Genomic DNA, 18,558 nt, shown 5'->3' on the forward strand with positions numbered 1-18,558 from the left:
TATAAAGTGATTTCAGTGGACAATGCATTGGACAGAGTCCTACTGCTGTTAGTGGTTCTACAGGGAGTCTGCAAAAACGTGGCATGAGCTGATTCCTTATACACACTTGTGCCAACACCAGTCATATAATTACAAATCTATACTGTAGCTTTTCTCATTTTATCAACAAGGGAATTTGTTCTCCCTTATATAAAGTTGTTAATCTCTGGCATTTCTGTTTCTATTGTTTGACATGGTTCTGGAGTTAGACCTTGGACTGCAGGATGAGGTCATTCCTCGGTCTCCAATTATGATTGCTGAGCAGTTACAATTTGATTTTCCCCTTTGTAAGATGTCTCAAGTTAAAATTTTTGCAGCTGTTTTTCTACACTAGATGGTTACTGCCACCTGCTCAATGATTTTAGGCATTCTGATTCATGCTTGAAAGAACGGCTGTCTTGGATACTCATCTCAAGCACTTATCTCTACCCCTTCCCTATTTGCCTCATCCGTTATGTAGAGAGGTCTAGAAGTGTGGTGGGTTGACCTTGGCCAACTGCCAGATGCTCACCCAGCTCTTCTTTCACTCCCCTCTTTCAACATGAGAGGGAAGAAAATAGGATGGAAAAGCTTGCGGTCAAGACAAACACAGAGACACTGCTTACCAGTTACTGTCACAGGCAAACCAGACTCGACCTGGGGAAAAGTAATTTAATTTATTGCCAATTAAAATAGATTTTGGCAGTGAGAAACAAACAAACAAAATATTTAAAGAATACCTTTCCCCCACCCTCTCCTTTCTCAGGTCAACTTCACTCTTTCATTCTTGATTCTTCTATCCCTCCCCATCCCCTGAGTGGTACAGGGGGGATGGGGGATGGGGGGGGGTTAGTCAGGACATAGCAGTTTTTCTTGACACTTTACCCCATCTCCAGTGTGAGTCCTTCAGGATAAACCTGCTCCAAGGTGAGTTTTCCACAGGCTGTGGTTCTTTCAGGGCATATCCACCTGCTCCAGCATAGGGTCCTCCATAGGGGCGCCTGACCTTGGTGTTTGCACTCTTATTTTTTTTTCTTTTCCTTTCCTGCCTCCTCACTCCTCTGCCTGAGGGGTGTTTTTGGTCTTTCTTAAATATGTTTTCATGGAGGTGGCACCAGCTTCCTCAGGCAAGTGTCTGATCTGCCTTTTACTCAGGTGAACAGCAGACCTAAAATACACTTTTCTGAACCAAAATGCATCATCCAAAGGGATGGAGAATTGAATCTAAAGGTCTGACTTCAGGACCTAATTAAAAGTTATATTAAAAATTTGTTGAAGCATTGGGCTAAAGATCATCTCACATTTAATTTGAGGAAAGGAGATAGTTCCAAGTATTTCCCAGATGGTTACCTACCAAAGAAAAAGGGAGTGTGCTGAGAGGAGGGAGCAGGGGGCTTATCTTGGCTAGCTAAACAAAACAATTTTGATATGCTGGAGCACTGTGGGTGTCACTGTACTGTGAAAGATACCATTCTCCTGAGTTTCTGGAATCTTTGTACAGGTCTCAAAGGAAATGTGGAATGCGGAAAAGACCTCTGATCTGCTTACATGGCAAGTGTTAATGTGTCAGCTGTCCACCAGGGAGGCTGCCAAAAACTTACCTGGATCCATGAGGATCCAGTAGTTTTCTGTGCTGTATCCTGCAAGAGTATCTGATCTAAAGAGGAGCTGGGCTTTTCACTTCTTGCCAAGACAATCCGATATGTAAACTCTGGTTTCCTAAATGTTGTTTCAACAGTACTCGGTTACCCAGGTTCCCTTGCAAATCAAGGCTTTGCTATTTTAAACCAAGTGATAGGTGTCTGGTGCTGTTCCTGCTAAAGGCTTTGCGGGAAATGCTAAAAAGTTGTGTAAAGTGTCTCTCTCAGTTTATTTTTACGTGCAACGTCCTACTTTAAGAAAGCAGGCTGGTAGAAGAATAGATTGTGGTGAATAAAGGGGCAGAAATAGGAATGAATATTTCCTGCACTGTGTATGCGACCTGCATTAACACAATTCTTAAGCAATGCAGGCACTGCACGGCTCTTGGACCGTTAGCTGAAGCATGGACCCCCCTGACTGTAATGGAAGCAAGGAAATACTGGTGATACTTTGCAGTGCCGTATTCACCGACGCAGTTCTACCGGCAACTCGGAAATGAAACCTGAACTTGGTGGCTGGCCTCCGGGAATGGAAACCGAAAGCTGGTGGGATGGGCGGTGGCGGGGCCCGACCGCGGAGCCGCCCGTCGGCGGCACCTTAAAGGCGGGGTGGTGGCGGCGGCGGCAGCGGCGGCAGCGGCAGGTACTGTCCGGGTCGGGGCTTTGTTAGAAGTTGTGGTTAGGGTTGCCTTTAGGTTGGGCATTGGGGCTGAGGCTGGGATTGGGGTTAGGGCTAGGATTGGGTTTGGTGCCGGGGAGGGCGGGGGGTGATTGGGTTTAGGCGTGGAGCTGGAGCTGGGGTTGGGGTTTGCATTACGGTTGCAGTTGGTTTTGGGGCCGGACGAGGTGGCTGGACCGCATTCAGGGGAACCTCTGGGACTTTGCGGGCAGCAAGGGAGCACCCTCCAGGGTGGAGGGGCAACAGGGGTGCTGTCAGGTTGTCAAAGCCACCTGGTTGCCTCTGCCTATGCTGTAGCCCCAGGCACCTCAGATGTCAGTGTGTGCACTGCAGAAAAGCACCGATGTAGCAAAGTATTTAAGCCTTTTTTTTTGGGTTTTTTTTTTTTTTTTTTTTTTTTTGAAAGGAAATAGAGCAGCCCATACATGAATATGTACAGATACAGTTTTGCTTTCCTTGAGAATGGCTCACTTATACATTTTGAGATATGGAAAGTCATGCTTGCTTAGGAGATTGCTGAAGTAGCAATGGCCATTTTCTAGGTAAGCAACAATTTCAGCATGCAAAAATAGATAATTCATCCCAGAATGGTGTTCTCAAGCCTTTGATATAGCTTTTTCAATTTAGACAAGAAACTGGAGAAAAGTCTCAGGTTTATTGCTGCCTTGAAAAAAACTACATATGTAGGTACACAAAAGGTGACTTTATGTAGCTGTATGTGTATAAATGGCTTGCATTTTGTAAAAATAGGTATTAAAGTTCAACTGTAAAGTTAGGTTAAGTTCCCCACTGTAATATAGCACACTATGTGTACAGTATTTTACAAGTTGATAATAAAAATGTATTTTTGTTTCTTTTTCCTGCAACGTCATTTGCTAGAAGTTTAAACTAACACAAGGTGAAAATCAAAAAGAAAATTGCAGTTCAGTTTTGAGTTGGTGAAATCTGAAAAATGGAGGTTGCACTATTTTGTTGGTTTTTTTAAGGAGGGTTATAAGACTAAAAATGACGTCTAAAGATTAAATAGTTCTTTTATGGTCTCAGGAAAATGAAGGGTAACCATATCTAAGGCATGTGAATATTACAGTGGCAAATACTGCAACAACAAATACTGTGTGAGGCTGTTACCTGAATGGAAACTAGAGAAAACTGAAGTTCAGAAGAACTGAGCTGATGTTGTAGGAACTGTGCAGGGTTATCCCAAGCCGCTTGTTTGTTCTTTAGCTCAAAGGAACTGAACATTGTGACCTCGTAAAGTGGGGATTTACCCTAACCATTACAATTGTATGCTCACTCAAGATTTGAGAATTCTACCCTTGAAAAAAAGAAGAAAAAAAGCTAAAACTGAATTAAAAAATGGGATTGATACCAAACCATTATTACCCCCATCATGCAATGAAGATGTTGTGGTGTGCCTACTTGTGACTGGACTAGCACGAACGGTGTGGGTACAAGTCCCTTGAACCAGGAAATGCACATCATTTCTTGGAGAATGCCATATAGATAGGACTAATACAGCAAATCATGACTAACACCCCATGGGTCCCTTCGTACAAAATGCAAAACAGATATGTAATGATCTTCTTTAGTAAACTTTAAGAAAGAAAAAAGCTGATGTTTTCCTTACAGTTCATAACAATATTTATTGATTTTAAAATGCAAATATGTCTCACAGGGATGTTCAGAAAATGCTTTCTGATTTTTCTTAAAGTTTTATTCCAGTGTGATTATGAAGTAGATAATTTAATGGTTGAAGCCTCAGAGCATACCCTGTTTCCTGAAAATTATCTCTTGATTACTTAGAGTTTTCTTTTTTTGGATGCCAGAATCAAGATCTGTGATGGATTCTGCAGAAGATCATTTCAAGAAAGTCATTCATAATGATGCAAATGAGAATGCTGGTAATGATGATAAGGATAGTGAGTGTAGTGACAGTGAGAAAACAGGCTTCATTCCAAAAAAGGAAGATAAAGAGAGTGGGAGTACAAGTGACAGTGATGAGGAGAATGAAACCAGTGACAAAGCAGAAGCAGCTGTTGCACAGATGCTTAAAGAAGAGGAAGACAGAGAAAAAGAAGCCGAAGACCCAGATTACAGTAATGTTTATAGTATCTCAACCACTGAAGAAGTGACACAGCAGGCATCACAAACTGAAGGAGAGGATTTCATAGTTCTTCAGCATGAACGTGATTCCCAAAGCCCTGGTGAGGAGCTGTTACTAGTTTATGCTCATGTCTGTGGCTTTTATTGCAGTGTCTTACCTTTTGGCTCTTTTGTAATTAATTGATGAGTTATGGTTTTATGGTTCTATCAATAACCATGTATGTGGATATTTTAGAAATAAGAAACCATCTTGAATTCCTGAAGAAGTTGAGGCTACATGTTTGGGCATCCCTATCAAGAGCTCAGTAAGTACAGTGGGGTTCTTTTTCAAATTGTCAGGCTTTTTTGGAGCAGGTTTCCTCACATGTTTTAAGGCTACTACTTTTACAGCATTTAACACAGTTTTCCTACAAAATATTCCTTTTCATATATACTTCCTGTGTTTTTGCACATCAATTCTAATGCATGATCTTCTGCATCTCCTGATACTAATTCCTTTCCCTGCTTGATGTGGAAAAGGATCAGCAATAGTGCCATTCACATTGACAGTGAAGTGTCTTCTCTTCATTCTGGAGCTTACACGCTGAAAAGATTAGTATTAATTAAAGGCAGACAATTTAAATGTGTAAGACAGAAGTTTACATAGTTCATGGAAGGTTACTCATTGCATCGGATAACAAACTGGGCCTGTAAACCAGAATCTGTTGATGTCAGCCAGAATGGAAAGCTGGTTATTCCCAGGTGTGGATCTAAGATGATGTGTATCAGGCACTTTGACAGCCTTGAAGAAAACAAGCATGTTCTTACTATTAGAGTATGGATGTTCTCATAATATACATTAGTATTGTAGTATGTAATAGTATAGTATGCAATAGATAAACATGAAAGCAGAGAACCCTTACTAGAAGGGCTTGCCTCTTCTTCATCTGGACCTGCAAAAGTTCTTCTCACTCCTTGGTCTGTCCTGGGTAAAACATCATGTCCCTGGACTTTCATGGATTCTTAAAGAGTTGGAGAATGCAGTCAATTCCTAGGATGTATTAACTGCTGAGGTACTGCCTGTTTGTACTTGCCATCTTCAGTGCCAACGATTTGTTTCAAGTTTGACCTAAGACTGGTTAATGCAAATTCTATCAACTTTCATAGTTTTCTGAAATAGGAAGGGGGTGAAGAAGTCTTTTAATTCTTTGCTGTCTTGAAGGAATGTATTGTGATTGGATTCCTCTCACTGTTAAGGTATTTTTCTTGCCATAGACATTCCTTAGATGAAGGAGGTAGTTGTCATTGTCATGATAGTTGTTGATAACCCACTTGCTATTTTTAGCTGGAAACTCGGGCAGGAAGGCTCTCAAAATACATTTTGTGGTTATCTCATGTGGGGTATTTCTTATAGAACAGTTAACGCTTTCTGCGTAAGCAGACATGGACAAGAGGTGCCAGGTAAGTCACAGAAGCCTCAGATGCTACAAAAGTATCCAGAGTTGTAAAGGAGACAACTGCTAATACATTCAATAACTGTAGGAATTGCAAGCTATTTAGGACGAACCTTAGATCCAAGAAAGATGGTTTGATATTGATTTAATTTATCCATTTAATGTTTAGTTAATTTAATTAACAAAACCATTTATTTTAAAATATATTAGTAAGCAAATTTCTTCTGTCCCATGTCCCCAGCTTTTCTTGGAGTAATGTTGTGTACCTGCTATTTCTTTTTCTTTCAGGTATGTCAGTCTGTTAAAAGACTTTGTTGAGTCTGAATTCTTTGTGATAGATGGGGATTCCTTACTGCTAATGTTTTTAGATAAGGAAACACAGTATCTAAACTTCTTCTACCAAATTGAATGCTTCCTGCAGGATTTCACTGAAAAAGGAGCAAAATACGTCATTGCTTTCTTCCAGGTACTGAACAAGTAACATTTGTTCACTGTTTAAACCTCTGTACTCCTTCAAAACTAACTGCTTAATCCTAATCAGCATTAGGAAACTGTTCATTGTGTCAACAAATGTAACTGAATAATTTCATTGTTTTTATTTCCCACAGGATGCAGAACAGATGTACTTTCCGTATCCTCATTTTCTTTTCTTACGTACTGCATTAATAGAACACCTGAGGCATAACACGAGCACCACTGTTCATACAGAATTTTCCAGTTGTTTGTCATCCAAATGGGAGATTTTCCTGAAGAAAAGCTATCCTTACTTCATCATCCTATCTGACATAGGACTGACCTCTCTCCAGACAGACTTTTTATCTATTTTAATTGCTCATTCATTGTCCAAGAAAATCAACGTTGTGCTTGCTTCAGGACAGGAGTATGATATTCTTAGAGTTTACGGATATCATGTTCAGAGTGTGTATAAACACAGATTATTTTTCCAAAAGGTAAGTTACACAACTTTGTTGTTTGTTTGCAATAATGGCGTTAGTTCTACTTAGCAGATTTAATTAAAATATCTCAATATGAGTATTATATTTTACATATTAAAATTATAGAGCACTGATATGTGGCTCATTTTATGATCCTTTAATCTACTGATCTTGAAATCCTTAACAGGAAGACATTGTGATTGGTGGCAAATTCCTGCCCTGTTCTCTCTAGTCTCATTTCACATCCTTGTTCACTTAAGATATGATAGTCTCAGATACAGCCTTTCCCACATCTTCAGTATCATGTATCTTAGTTGACTTGTAATATGCCAGACAAAGACTAGCATTTAGGCGAGGGATGTAATTTTAAAAATTTTATTTACAATAGATGGAGGCTGAAATTTACCATTTCTTGGAGGCTGAGGATTGACATATATCTGAATGGTTTCTGTCTGTGGCTAGTAGTCCTTGATGCATTGTATCTATTGACTTTTGCATGTAACTTTGACTTCTACACTTCTAGTATGAACAAGATCTGCGATGTGCCTGTGAAAACCTAGTCAGGAGCAAAGAACCATTAATATGTCTATATGAACATCTCAAGCTGAGCCTGCAAAGCATACAAAAAGAGGTACTTTGACCTCTTTGATCCTTTTTCTTTTTTCTCCTCAGGTTGACTGTCTTCCTCCATTCCTTTACCTGAAATTCTCTCTTAGCCAGAACTGGGGACTCTCATGCTTAGGTGACACCCTGAGTCTGAGAAGGTTTCCTCTGTGCCCCTTCTTCGCAGCAGCTTGAAGCCATTTCTTTCTTTAAAGTCCACTAAAGTAGGATGGTTCAGCTGGAGGCTGATTAGTGGAATGCCACTTAAGGGATGTTTCCATCTTGGTGACTGCCTTTGTCTTGCAGAAGATGGGAACCAGCCCGTTCAGCAGAAAGCACCATCTGTGGCATAAATCCACCCTTAGCCACATGGAGGGCTGTGGCTACTACCCTCTGGGTGCACTGTGGCCATTGTCTCACCCCCGTGGCAGTAGCTGTCTCCTGAGGGCAGGGTGTGGGAGGGTACACTCAGCAGCAGCAGGCGAGAGTCGGTGCTGCTGCCAGAGGCAACCTTCTCTGTAGGGACATCTAAAAATCTGAACCTTGCTGTTGCAGCTGCTAAGGCTTGCACACTCTGTTAACTGAAGTGTTCACAATCTGGGAATTTTTTTTAAGAACTTGATTGCAGTCACAAGGTCTGTGCTTGCATGATTAAAGCAGTAGTTTTACAATATTTCAACTTTAAAAAATCGGTATTTTTATGGTACCATAATCACCTTTAGTGCCTAATATTCTCCTGACATTTCCCGAGCATTAAGTTACACAGCAGTGTTGTGACTCTACTTCTGCTCCTGCAGAGAACAACAGCAAGGCTTCCTTTGACTTCAGTGGGAATGATACTGGTCCAGTGAGCTGAGTTTTCTCAATCCAGAAAAAAATGGTGTTAATCAGAAAGCATTTTAAAGCCTGGCTACTGCTAATATTTTGTTTTATTATGACTATCTTTCCTGAAGCAAGTTCAATAAATAATTGGATACCCCAGGAGCAGAGAAACACCAGGTTGCAGCACGGATGGGTGGCTCTTCCTTTGGGGCTGGGGCTGTGGGAGCTCCCCTGGGGGTGGCAGGGCAGGGTCTGGTAGCCAGGGCCTGTCCCACTGCCCCAGTCAAGAGCAGGGCAGCCGGGGGGCAGCTGCAACCCTGGGCATCAGGCACCTCCCTGGGAATGGGCTGAGGCTAGACCAGGTTGTCAGCCTGCTGGGCTGTGGGAAGCTGGAGACAGACACTGCTGCAGCATTGCTGGGGCAGGGACTGACGGCCCCAAGGGGCTGAAATGGGGCCCAGGGGAGGTGGGAGGAGGCCCCAGGGGTTGGGCAGGGACAGTCAGGGCTGTTGGTGCCCTCAGGGACATGACAAAAAAGAGGTATTTTTACTAATGATTGTGCCTACTTTTCCTTCTGTAGTTTTCATACCTTTTTTTTATCTTCTCTGATGGAACTGTAAAGGATAAGAGTTATCCTTTTTCTGTGACTTACTATAGTGGTCATTTGTGCTATTCATAATGTTATGACTACAGGTTCGCCAGACTGTCCATCTGTTGAAACAACTGTGGCCTGAAGGATCTGACATTCGGCGCGTGGTCTGTGTTCTTGCTTGTGCTGTGGGATTAAAAATATACAGCAACATGTTGGAAAATGCAAATACTTCCATGGGAGCAAAGACAGAACAATCGGCAAGAGTAAGAATTTTTTTAGTACCTTTTCAGCACAGCAACCATAAACATTTTGCTAACTGGAGAGACTGGTGCCCTTCTAGATCCCAAGCTGAAGAGAGGCCCAGCTGCTTCCTTTGTTACTACACTCTGTAAGTGGTCTGGTTCAGATAATTACCATGGCCGCAGCTTTTTCAAAGGAGCATGGTCTCTCTGTGGGTGGCACTGTGCCCCCAGCCACAGTGGCTATTTCTGGGGATAGTTTTACCTTAGGAGCAATTACTTCCATAGGAAGTTCTACCTTAGAAGTTGGTTGTGCTCATTATTTTTCTTTTCCTAAAGTTCAGTGGCATACTAGCTTTTACAGAAGAATACACTTTTCCTTAGGTTAGCAAGACATTTCGGAAAAAAGGTTTCTTTCTAGATGCAGTCATGACATCATTTTTCTGATCATACTACAAGTCTTAAATTTCTATCAAGTTAACACAGATGCAATGTATCAGTAATATTTTGAGACACATGTTCAGTGGACTACAGGATAGCTACAAGTGGCTAGTACAGCTGGATTTCTGTACCGACTTTTGCTGTGAAGTTGAGAGAAGAGCATAGGCCTATATCTAGATATTAACTTTCTCTCTTAAAATAATAATATTTCTAGCCAGACACACTGACAATTGTTTTTAAGCTTTGTCTTGATTTTCATAGTCATATTCTTTCTGGAAAAGAGATCTTTTTTTCTTTCTTTTTTTTCTTCTTTTTACATTATAACTGATCTGCATCTACCAGCACAACAAGAATGTTCATTTTGAAGTAAGTGTATCCACAAGTAATTACAATGCACAAATTGTTTAAATAGATCAAAATTATTAGCTGCTTTAACAAAGTACAAACCACTGAATTAAGTAGAGAGGAACACGTTTATTTTACTGAAGGACATGGTCAATTTTTTATCTGTCATCTCTCAACAGGGAAGAAGTAAACCTCTATCTCCAGAAGCAGCAGCTGACCTCTGTAGAATGCAATGTCTTGCAGTGACTTTTCTTCTTCATATGCCTCTTTCACAGAGAGCTCAGATTAGGATAATGAAATCCTGCTGGACTAAGCAAGTTTTACCATTAATAAAAATGGTATGTGTAGCACTGCCTTACTTCCCCTGTCATCAGGTGCAATTGTCATTTCAGTTCTCATTTTCCTTTATATGCTACTCTAGTCATCTGATGAGATCAAAAAATGTAATTTACCTGCTGGAAACAAACCTTACCTAGTTCAGGAATCTTGTGACCCACAAATCAATGGGGCTAGAGGAATGTTTGGGGCAATATCTCTATACTTGACCTCTTCTTAGACATCTCCAGTTAGCCACCATTAGTGTTAGGGTACTGGGCTAGATGGACCTTTTGGTCTCATCCAATATGGAAAGTTTGATGGCAGTCCTTTATATGGTTTAAAGGTGGTTATTACAGTGAAGGCAGTTTCCTGATCACAGAGAAGTCAAGTAACAGTGTGTTGTTTTCCATGTCAATAAAACCTGTGGTAGTTAACCTTGCTTTGGAGATGCTTGATCCCTCTGCATGAAAAGGTGCTCTGTAAGAATTAATTGTTTGCTCTATTTTAACAGCAACAGTTGTGTATGCATTTTGCTCTGACACAGCTAAGTGATACAAATGATTGGAAGTTGGATTTAACTTACCTGCCTGACTTAAATGATGATTTACTGCTCATAAATCTTGCGCATTACTATGAGGTCAAATACACGGAAGGTATTTATCTTTGTTCAACAGTTTGCTTTCTTACATTTCTAACTTTATGAAGCTGCAAAATGAGAATGAAACTGCTTTTACAAGCAGAAATGAGCACAATTTTCTAATTACCCATATTATAATGGATACATTTTATGGAATAATAGGAAAACTTTTTTTCTATAGCTAAGTCTAGAAAATCACATGAGAAAGTGTCTTTCACCAGTACTCATTCAGAATACTTTACCATGTCATATCTTTGATGCGCCACCTGTACTTATGCAAAGGAAGAGTGATATAGCATAGGTAGTAAGAGCTCTGGGTCACTGTTGTTGGGTATTCTCAACCATTTGATTTTTAGCTAGTTTTCTATCCATTTCATTTTGTCTTAGTGCAACACAGTCAGAATGGAAATTAGATTATATCCCTACTGTCATTGTGACATTGGATAATATTTTTAATTTCAGATTAGATTGATTCAAGCAAAATCATATATTGTCTTATAAATACATGAAAACACCATCAGATATGCTAAGATTCACAAAAAAAAATTACAAAAGCTGACAGAGCAAGGAAGTATGGAAAAAAGATTTGTAGCAACTGTTCTTTCAGAGTAATTCTGTTTACCTGAAATCCTCTGCCATGAGTCTGCCTATCTGATAGTAAACCAGAACACTTTCTTTATGAATCTAGTCACAAGATGTCTTGTATGTACCTCAGTAAAGCAAGTGTAGAGGAATTTTTTAAAGGAAATACAAATTAGGAATATGAAACATTTATTTTTATAATGATACCTACTGTTGGCACTAAAAAGAAAATTATCAACTCAAGATCCTACCCTGCAGGAGGCGAAGGTGAGGGAAACTCTTCTTTAGCTGTGGAGCTTGCAGATTTCCACAGACAGTCTAAATCTGGTGTTTCTTCCAAAATGCATCTCAGTACATTTAGTTATTTATACCGTGGGCTATTGAAAACTGTGAGTGTACAACATTCTGTTCTAATTTGTTTTAATGACCAAAGACTTTGGATAGAACTGAAGTCTTTGTCTCTGATGCTGCATAGGTGAATAGGTAGGTTCTGTTTGAGGAAACTTAATTTTAAAGTGCCCTTTTTTTCTTTCTTTCTTGTGCAGGATTAGAGTTCAAAAAGGAAATGGGGAAAGAAATGGAGAATGAATACCAACGTTTATGGGACACTGTAGCAAAATTGGCTGTGAAATATAGTTTTGGAGATGCTTTCCCAATACGAAAGACCTCTCAACTATTTCTTGAACAGGAACGGACATTATTTAGAGGTACTGAAAACTCTGCAAATTAGAGAGTTAGAAGCATGATCTTCATTACTATCACTAAAAGTTGTAGGAGTAGTGATCTGACTTTATCCTGATCATAAGTCTAATCCATGCTTCATGGATCCTCTCCTCCTTCCTTTCAACCCACTAGCAAAACTTGCTGCTGATGCCAAAATTAGTCTGAAATTAGTAGTGAAATTCTGATTCCACTGTAGACAGTGGAAAGTGCTGTTACTGACTTCAGTAGGAATTGGGTTTAGTTCCATGATTGCTAGCCCAAATCTATTGTATGTATTGTAAAAAAACATTATGATTAGTGTAATACAAATAACAGTAAAAAGCATAATAATTACTCATCATTAATGTACCAATTACACTGCAGGAAGACTGTCTCTGAAGAACATCTTTATACATGTTGACATAGATATTGGGAACAGGAGCAGTAAATAAAGTGAAATACAAAATTGTTGCCCTTGTGGTAGGGTCCAGCCATCAGCGTAGCTCACATTGCAGTCCTTGAAGTTGTAGAAATGTGATTTGCCCATAAGTGTCTTAAATTACACCATCATCCTGTTTAGTAGCCCGTAATTGGGGAAGTGCGTAGTTGGCTCAGAGATTATTTGTTTTCTTCCCTCACTTAGAAGACCTGTTCTGAATATATGAAAGGAGTAGGTAGAGATTTTTGCCTGATATCTGACATTTCTTGAGAACCAGTTTTGTTACAACCTTCAAATGTTTGTTTTAAACCTACCAAATTGTATAAATGTTTAGAAGACACTGTTGGTAAGAAACTGAGTAAAGGCTGGAATATAATTCTACTTAAGTTTGTGGGTGCTCTTCAGCTGGTTTCAAAGCTGTCAAGTGGGCAAAGTGAGCTCTAGTGGGCAAAAAAAGGCAGTTTCTTTGTTATCTGTGGGATATTAAGGCATGTCACCTTTACATGTTACATGTCACCTTTAGTCATCTAACATAAGTGCAGCTGAAAGTGCATATTTAGGAGACTATGGTCTTTATGGAATCAGCATGGGAAAGTAGATTCTTGTGAGATGGGATGGGTTGTAGCATTCAAAAAGTTAGTGTAGGTGTCTAAAATGGATTATGAGAGTATCTACTTGGAAGCAATAATGATGTCTGCTTCATTCTTCTTCCCATGCTTGAGAAGAAACAGGAAAAGGGGAACTAGCGAATTTTGATTTATAGAATTTAATTTGTAATGTAACTTGACAGAATTTTCATGTATGATATGCAATTATAGATATTCTTAATTAAACAATATTAATTATTTTTTACACTGTAAAGACTGTGAAAAAGAAATTCCTAACATTGGACTGATCTCAGTGAAATCTGATCTTGTTGAAGATTATGCTGGAGATGTTTTGAAAGACCTACCTGTTCTAGAAAGGTACATGTATGAGTTTTATTCTAATGAAATAACATTATATGGGCTTATTTTCTACTCCCCTGCACTTTACATCCATATTATGCTCAACTTGTACAAATGTAGAAGAGTTTTTGCTATGACTGGGTAAAATTTCACATTTACATGTACTGGTGTAAATATTAAGTTCAGAACAAGATGGATGAGCGTCAATATATCCATATTTTCTCATACTGTTATTTGCATTATAGTCTTTGATTCTTATTCCACATTCTAGAACTGTTTTTCTAAATGTACAATTTATGTTTGAAAGGCCTTACCCTAAATTGCAAAGCTCAGATTGATTTCAGGAAAAGAAAAACATTAAGTAAAAATACTGAAAAAAAGAAGGAAGAGATTATCCTTTACATTTGCTCTGCTACTTGTGGAAGTGCGTTCTGTGCTGCACAATGAGTATTTTTTAGCCAGCGTGTGAGTTATGTAGTTACAGTGCATTCTGTGATTAATCTGTATGAAAAAAAGTGAAAAAATGGGGTTTTACCTTGTTAGTAATTCTTTCTGAAAAAATGAGGCTATCTTGACATACTATGTTTGGAGTAGAATTAAACCCTGTGTTGGTTTTCTGCCACAGGAAAATTGTATTTTGATAAATACCCTGTTTTTATGTTTTGAATGTTTCATTAGAGATTCCAGAAAACACTTTTAATTTCTGCTCTGCTAATGTTTGTATATTTCAGCAATGATCCTGCAGTTACTTCTCTTATTAAATACAAGGAATTTGATGAGCTTTGTCACTGGCATTCTGGTAGACCTTTGACTGAGGAATATGAGCGAGTACAGTGCAATGCTGATGGTAAGAAAAACTAACACAAAGCCCACATGTCTGTGTTGGATAGAACAGTATTGTAAAAGTTATCATGGTTTTGGAGAAGGACTTCTCTTTTCAGAAAATATTTGCAGATGTATACTTGCCAAACTAGAGCTACTGCAATAGCTAAATTGCACTTAAACTGATGTGCATGTGCATTATGTCTATGCGTTGTGTATTATCTTAAATAGGTCTAAGGAGTATAACAGAATGAGCACTTGTCAGATGTTTATGATACATTCCCTTTTGCTCGTGGAATGCTTCACAGATTTATATAAGCAAACTGTATGTACATATGCAGTTTAATTTTTAAATATATAGTTTGGATAATGCTTAGTAAGGACATCTATACATGTACAAAATCTGCTTGGATGTTTGCACAGCGCACGCATAGCCAATCTTATCTTTTGAGAACAGAAAAGAAGTTGTTGTTTAACCCCAGCCGGCAAGTAAGCACCACCCAGCCACTCGTGCATCCCCCCACCCTGGTGGGATGCGAGAGAGAATCAGAAGGGTGAAAATGAGAAAACTCATGGGTTGAGATAAAGAGAGTTTAATAGGTAAAGCAAAAGCTGCACATGCAAACAAAGCAAAACAAGGAATTCATTCACCACTTCCCATTGGCAGGCAGGTGTTCAGCCATCTCCAGGAAAGCAGGGCTCCATTACATGTAACGGTTACTTGGGAAGACAAACACCATCACTCCAAACGTCCCCTCCTTCCTTCTTCTTCCCCCAACCTTATATGCTGAACATGACATCATACAGTATGGAATATCCCTTGGGTCAGTTGGGGTCAGCTGTCCCAGCTGTGTCCCCTCCCAACTTCTTGTGCACCCCCAGCCTACTCACTGCTGGGGTGGGGTGAGAAGCAGAAAAAGCCTTGACTCTGTGTAAGCACTGCTCAGCAATAATGAAAACATCTTGGCATTATCAACACTGTTTTCAGCACAAATCCAAAACATAGCCCCATGCCGGCTACTATGAAGAAATTTAACTCTATCCCACTAGAACGAGCACAGAAGTAAACAAAAGTTGTTTGTATCATAATTCTTGATTTTATGCATTATAGTTTCCTGTAATTTTTTTCCAGTTTGAGATACCAAGGAAAAGAAGCCATGGACTTAGCTTTCGTCTTAGATTTGTGTATTTACCTGAAATGAGGTACACGATACTGTATGTACCAGCAAGTACACAAAGCTTTTTCTCAGAGATGTTCCTATCACCTATTGCATCATACAATGAATTAAACTGTGAAAAACCTAACGGGAGTTGAGAATTCATGGATTACTGTTAGTACTTCCAACAGTGTTGCTTGTCGTTTTCATTTAGTGACTTAGAGATGTTCTTTACTGAGTGGGTATTTGCGCCACTTGATCTATGAAACCAGGTTTCTGTCTTCCCATCTTTGTGACTGGATGATTTTTTGCAATATTCTGTGCACTGTGATTTCAATGGGACATTTGGCGAGCATAACCTGCAGAATAGTAGGTGGAGCGCCTTCCATAATGTTGGAGTTGAAGGTTTATGTCCACTCCAGCTGAAGAGAGGGCCCTTTGAATGCTGGCATGTATCATCTCAGATTTCTTGTGAAAAGCAGAAAGATCTTCTGAGATGGGTCTTCACACTCAGAAGCTGACTATCATTTTGATTTTAGGGCAGAGAGAAATACTTAGCCTTGAATGTGGAAGTATCCATGTGCTCAGTTCAGTATCTTCCATTGTCTAGCATAAGTGTTCTTCCAGCAGCTTTATTTCTTTATGTTCTGATGACGGACTCTTGTTTTCATGGGGAAGAGGTCTCTTTCTGATCATCTGAATTGCCTTTGGAAGACACTTTCCTATTTTGATGGACTGTGTGAGAAGCCTAGGCATTTTGTTCAAACAGTTATAATTTTTTTCCAGGCATCCTGCTTATTAAGTTTTCCAATATTTTTAGTGTGTGCCTGAAGTAGTTTGAATTTGAGCCTATTGCCTGTCTCTCAGATAATTCAAAGTACTCTTGAATTTCAGTGAGTCTTAGTAGCCAGCCTCTTTCAAAATGTGATTTTGGCCTTCACGTCAATGAGAAATTTTTATGAAATTTATCCATTACCCAGGTATCTTTTCATGGAAATAGACTAGGCTGGAATTCTATCAGAGTGTTTTTTAATCAATTATATTTGTTTGCAGCAAAATCCAGAGATCCAAAAGAAAGAAGACAAATACAAAAGTTACAGACTTTTCGTCATTTTTATGGAAGCACTTTGGAAGACAGCACTTCAAAACTTATTGTATGTCAAGATGATGTGTCAGGGAATGCTAATGCTGCTGTCAAAAAGACACAAAGAAAGCATGTGAGTATATTCAAGTTGCTCCTTCCAAATCTTTTCTATTATCCAGGAAAGGATTTCTACTATATGAGTCCCACAGCTGAAGTTTTATATTCTGAATGCACTAGTAGTTCTCAGCTGAAGAAATTTAAACTGACTTCACATTTAATTAGCTAATTGGCAAAAGTATTTTTGTTCCTAGTTAGGAATACTGATGAGTGATTATATATTAACAGGCACAAGTAAATAAAAAAATCAATAACTATGAACTCTGTAAAGGCTGATAGGTTTGTCTCATGGCCACAGTATTATAATGTGGAGTGAAGGAAACTGGAGTTCATTAATTTAATTTTACTTTAAGAAACTATTGAGAAATACCAGAAGAAACATTATTCAGTTATTTATTTCCCTGCACTATTTGGAAACATTCTCTGTGAAAGATCCTGCAGATATTGCAGTTAATCCTAACTATGTGAACGTTGTCAGACATCATAGGGTACGTAGCATGTACTTGCATACTTATGAATGATACTGAGCAATAGTAATTTGAGTAATATTTCATAGTGGACTGTGCTGTGGGTTACAGATTATGGCCTGTTGAATTACCTCTAAAAGTCTGTATATAAAATAACTTTGTTAACATCAAGTAAGGCTGAACTCTTAATTTTATTTAACTTATGGTAAAGCATCTCAATATGATCAGAATTACGATTACCCATGTATAAAATAAAAGCTTGAAATTGAACTTTCAGACATCTGCTATTTTTATTTTTCCACATTTGTGCTTTTTTATACTACTTGTGAAGCTTTATACTGACTTAAAATGAAGCTTAGAGAAGCTCTTTAGAGCAACATATATTGGGATTCAGAAATGATATCTCCTTCAAAATGAAGTACTATTTTAAACAATTCCCAAAACACAATGCATCACACAGATTAACTGAAAACTGTAATGTACCTGCTGTGATTAAGTTTATGGATTAGCTTATTTTTTAGATAATGTTTATGCACAGTGCTGGTTAGTTCTAAATGTTTTCATTTTATTGGATAGAAAAGTAAAGCTGAAACAATTGCAGAGGAAAATAACAGGCGACTAAAATCTAAAGAAGAAAAGAAAGAACAGGAGCAATGGAAAGCCTTGTGTATACCAACTGAAAAGGAAATAAAAGCAAATCTGACTGTTGGAATAAATAAATTGGAGAAATTTCTCAAGACCCTTAAAAGTAAATCTGTGAAGTTCAGCGTAGAAATGACAGGGCTGTCTGCCTGTTTAGAAGTGTGGAAGGAACACTGCAGAGAGCAAGGTATGGTAACCAAATTTGTGTAAAGGATTCAACTTCCACTTCCTTTAACCAAGAGAGTGAGTGACTTTGGACATTCTTAGCTGGAATAAAGGTGTGTAAATACAGTCCTGTTTTAGCAGCATGAGAGGTGTTTTTAAGTATTAACAGGCTCTGGTCCCCTTTTGCAATTTCAAGGTCCTCTGAGTTAGCCATACAGTATCCAATGAAATTAGATTGTAGCTGTTTTCCTGTTTGGCTTTTTAAACACTTCATGCGTAAATTTATTTTATAGTATCTATCTTTAGTGATTATGTATCATGCACACTAAAATGTATCCATATTGCAGTGGATTGTTTAATTAGCTGAGGTGGTTGGCTCACAGCCTGTATAATGATTTGCACTGAAATCTGTGCTACCATGGTTAGTGGCCTCCTGTTTCACCAGAATTAACTTGTTCAGTCCATACCCTCAGTCAGGAGGGTCCAAACACACACTGCTCTAAATGTGTAGAGGAGAGTTGCAAACATCGGAGTGATTGATATATGTTGCTAATAAGATTGAGTAACAAATGTGTGGGTCAGGAAGGTGAAATGGGGGACCTCAGTTATTCTGTACATGTATGACTTCC

General features: G+C 38.9%; 1 protein-coding gene across 4 annotated transcripts in view; it reads left to right on the forward strand.

The window, feature by feature from the left end:
• Nucleotides 1-1,413: 1,413 nt before the first annotated feature.
• The window catches only part of DDX60 (DExD/H-box helicase 60), a 47,555-nt gene continuing 30,410 nt past the window's right edge, over nucleotides 1,414-18,558 (forward strand). For 2 of the 4 annotated variants that reach the window (XM_049833410.1, XM_049833401.1), the window contains exons 1-14: nucleotides 1,416-2,301; nucleotides 4,164-4,541; nucleotides 4,676-4,745; nucleotides 6,162-6,339; nucleotides 6,482-6,823; nucleotides 7,332-7,439; nucleotides 8,927-9,088; nucleotides 10,030-10,188; nucleotides 10,680-10,821; nucleotides 11,933-12,094; nucleotides 13,391-13,493; nucleotides 14,207-14,322; nucleotides 16,508-16,671; nucleotides 17,699-17,951. In XM_049833410.1, coding sequence (XP_049689367.1) covers nucleotides 4,178-4,541; nucleotides 4,676-4,745; nucleotides 6,162-6,339; nucleotides 6,482-6,823; nucleotides 7,332-7,439; nucleotides 8,927-9,088; nucleotides 10,030-10,188; nucleotides 10,680-10,821; nucleotides 11,933-12,094; nucleotides 13,391-13,493; nucleotides 14,207-14,322; nucleotides 16,508-16,671; nucleotides 17,699-17,951 — 2,323 coding nt within the window. In that variant the 5' untranslated portion in view covers nucleotides 1,416-2,301; nucleotides 4,164-4,177. Of the gene's footprint in view, nucleotides 2,302-4,156; nucleotides 4,542-4,675; nucleotides 4,746-6,161; nucleotides 6,340-6,481; nucleotides 6,824-7,331; nucleotides 7,440-8,926; nucleotides 9,089-10,029; nucleotides 10,189-10,679; nucleotides 10,822-11,932; nucleotides 12,095-13,390; nucleotides 13,494-14,206; nucleotides 14,323-16,507; nucleotides 16,672-17,698; nucleotides 17,952-18,558 lie in introns of those variants that run through there. The other 2 variants (XM_049833392.1, XM_049833384.1) reach the window with 2 other exon arrangements.

Source organism: Accipiter gentilis, chromosome 3 (genome assembly GCF_929443795.1).
Source record: "Accipiter gentilis chromosome 3, bAccGen1.1, whole genome shotgun sequence".
Taxonomy (NCBI): Eukaryota; Metazoa; Chordata; class Aves; order Accipitriformes; family Accipitridae; genus Astur; species Astur gentilis.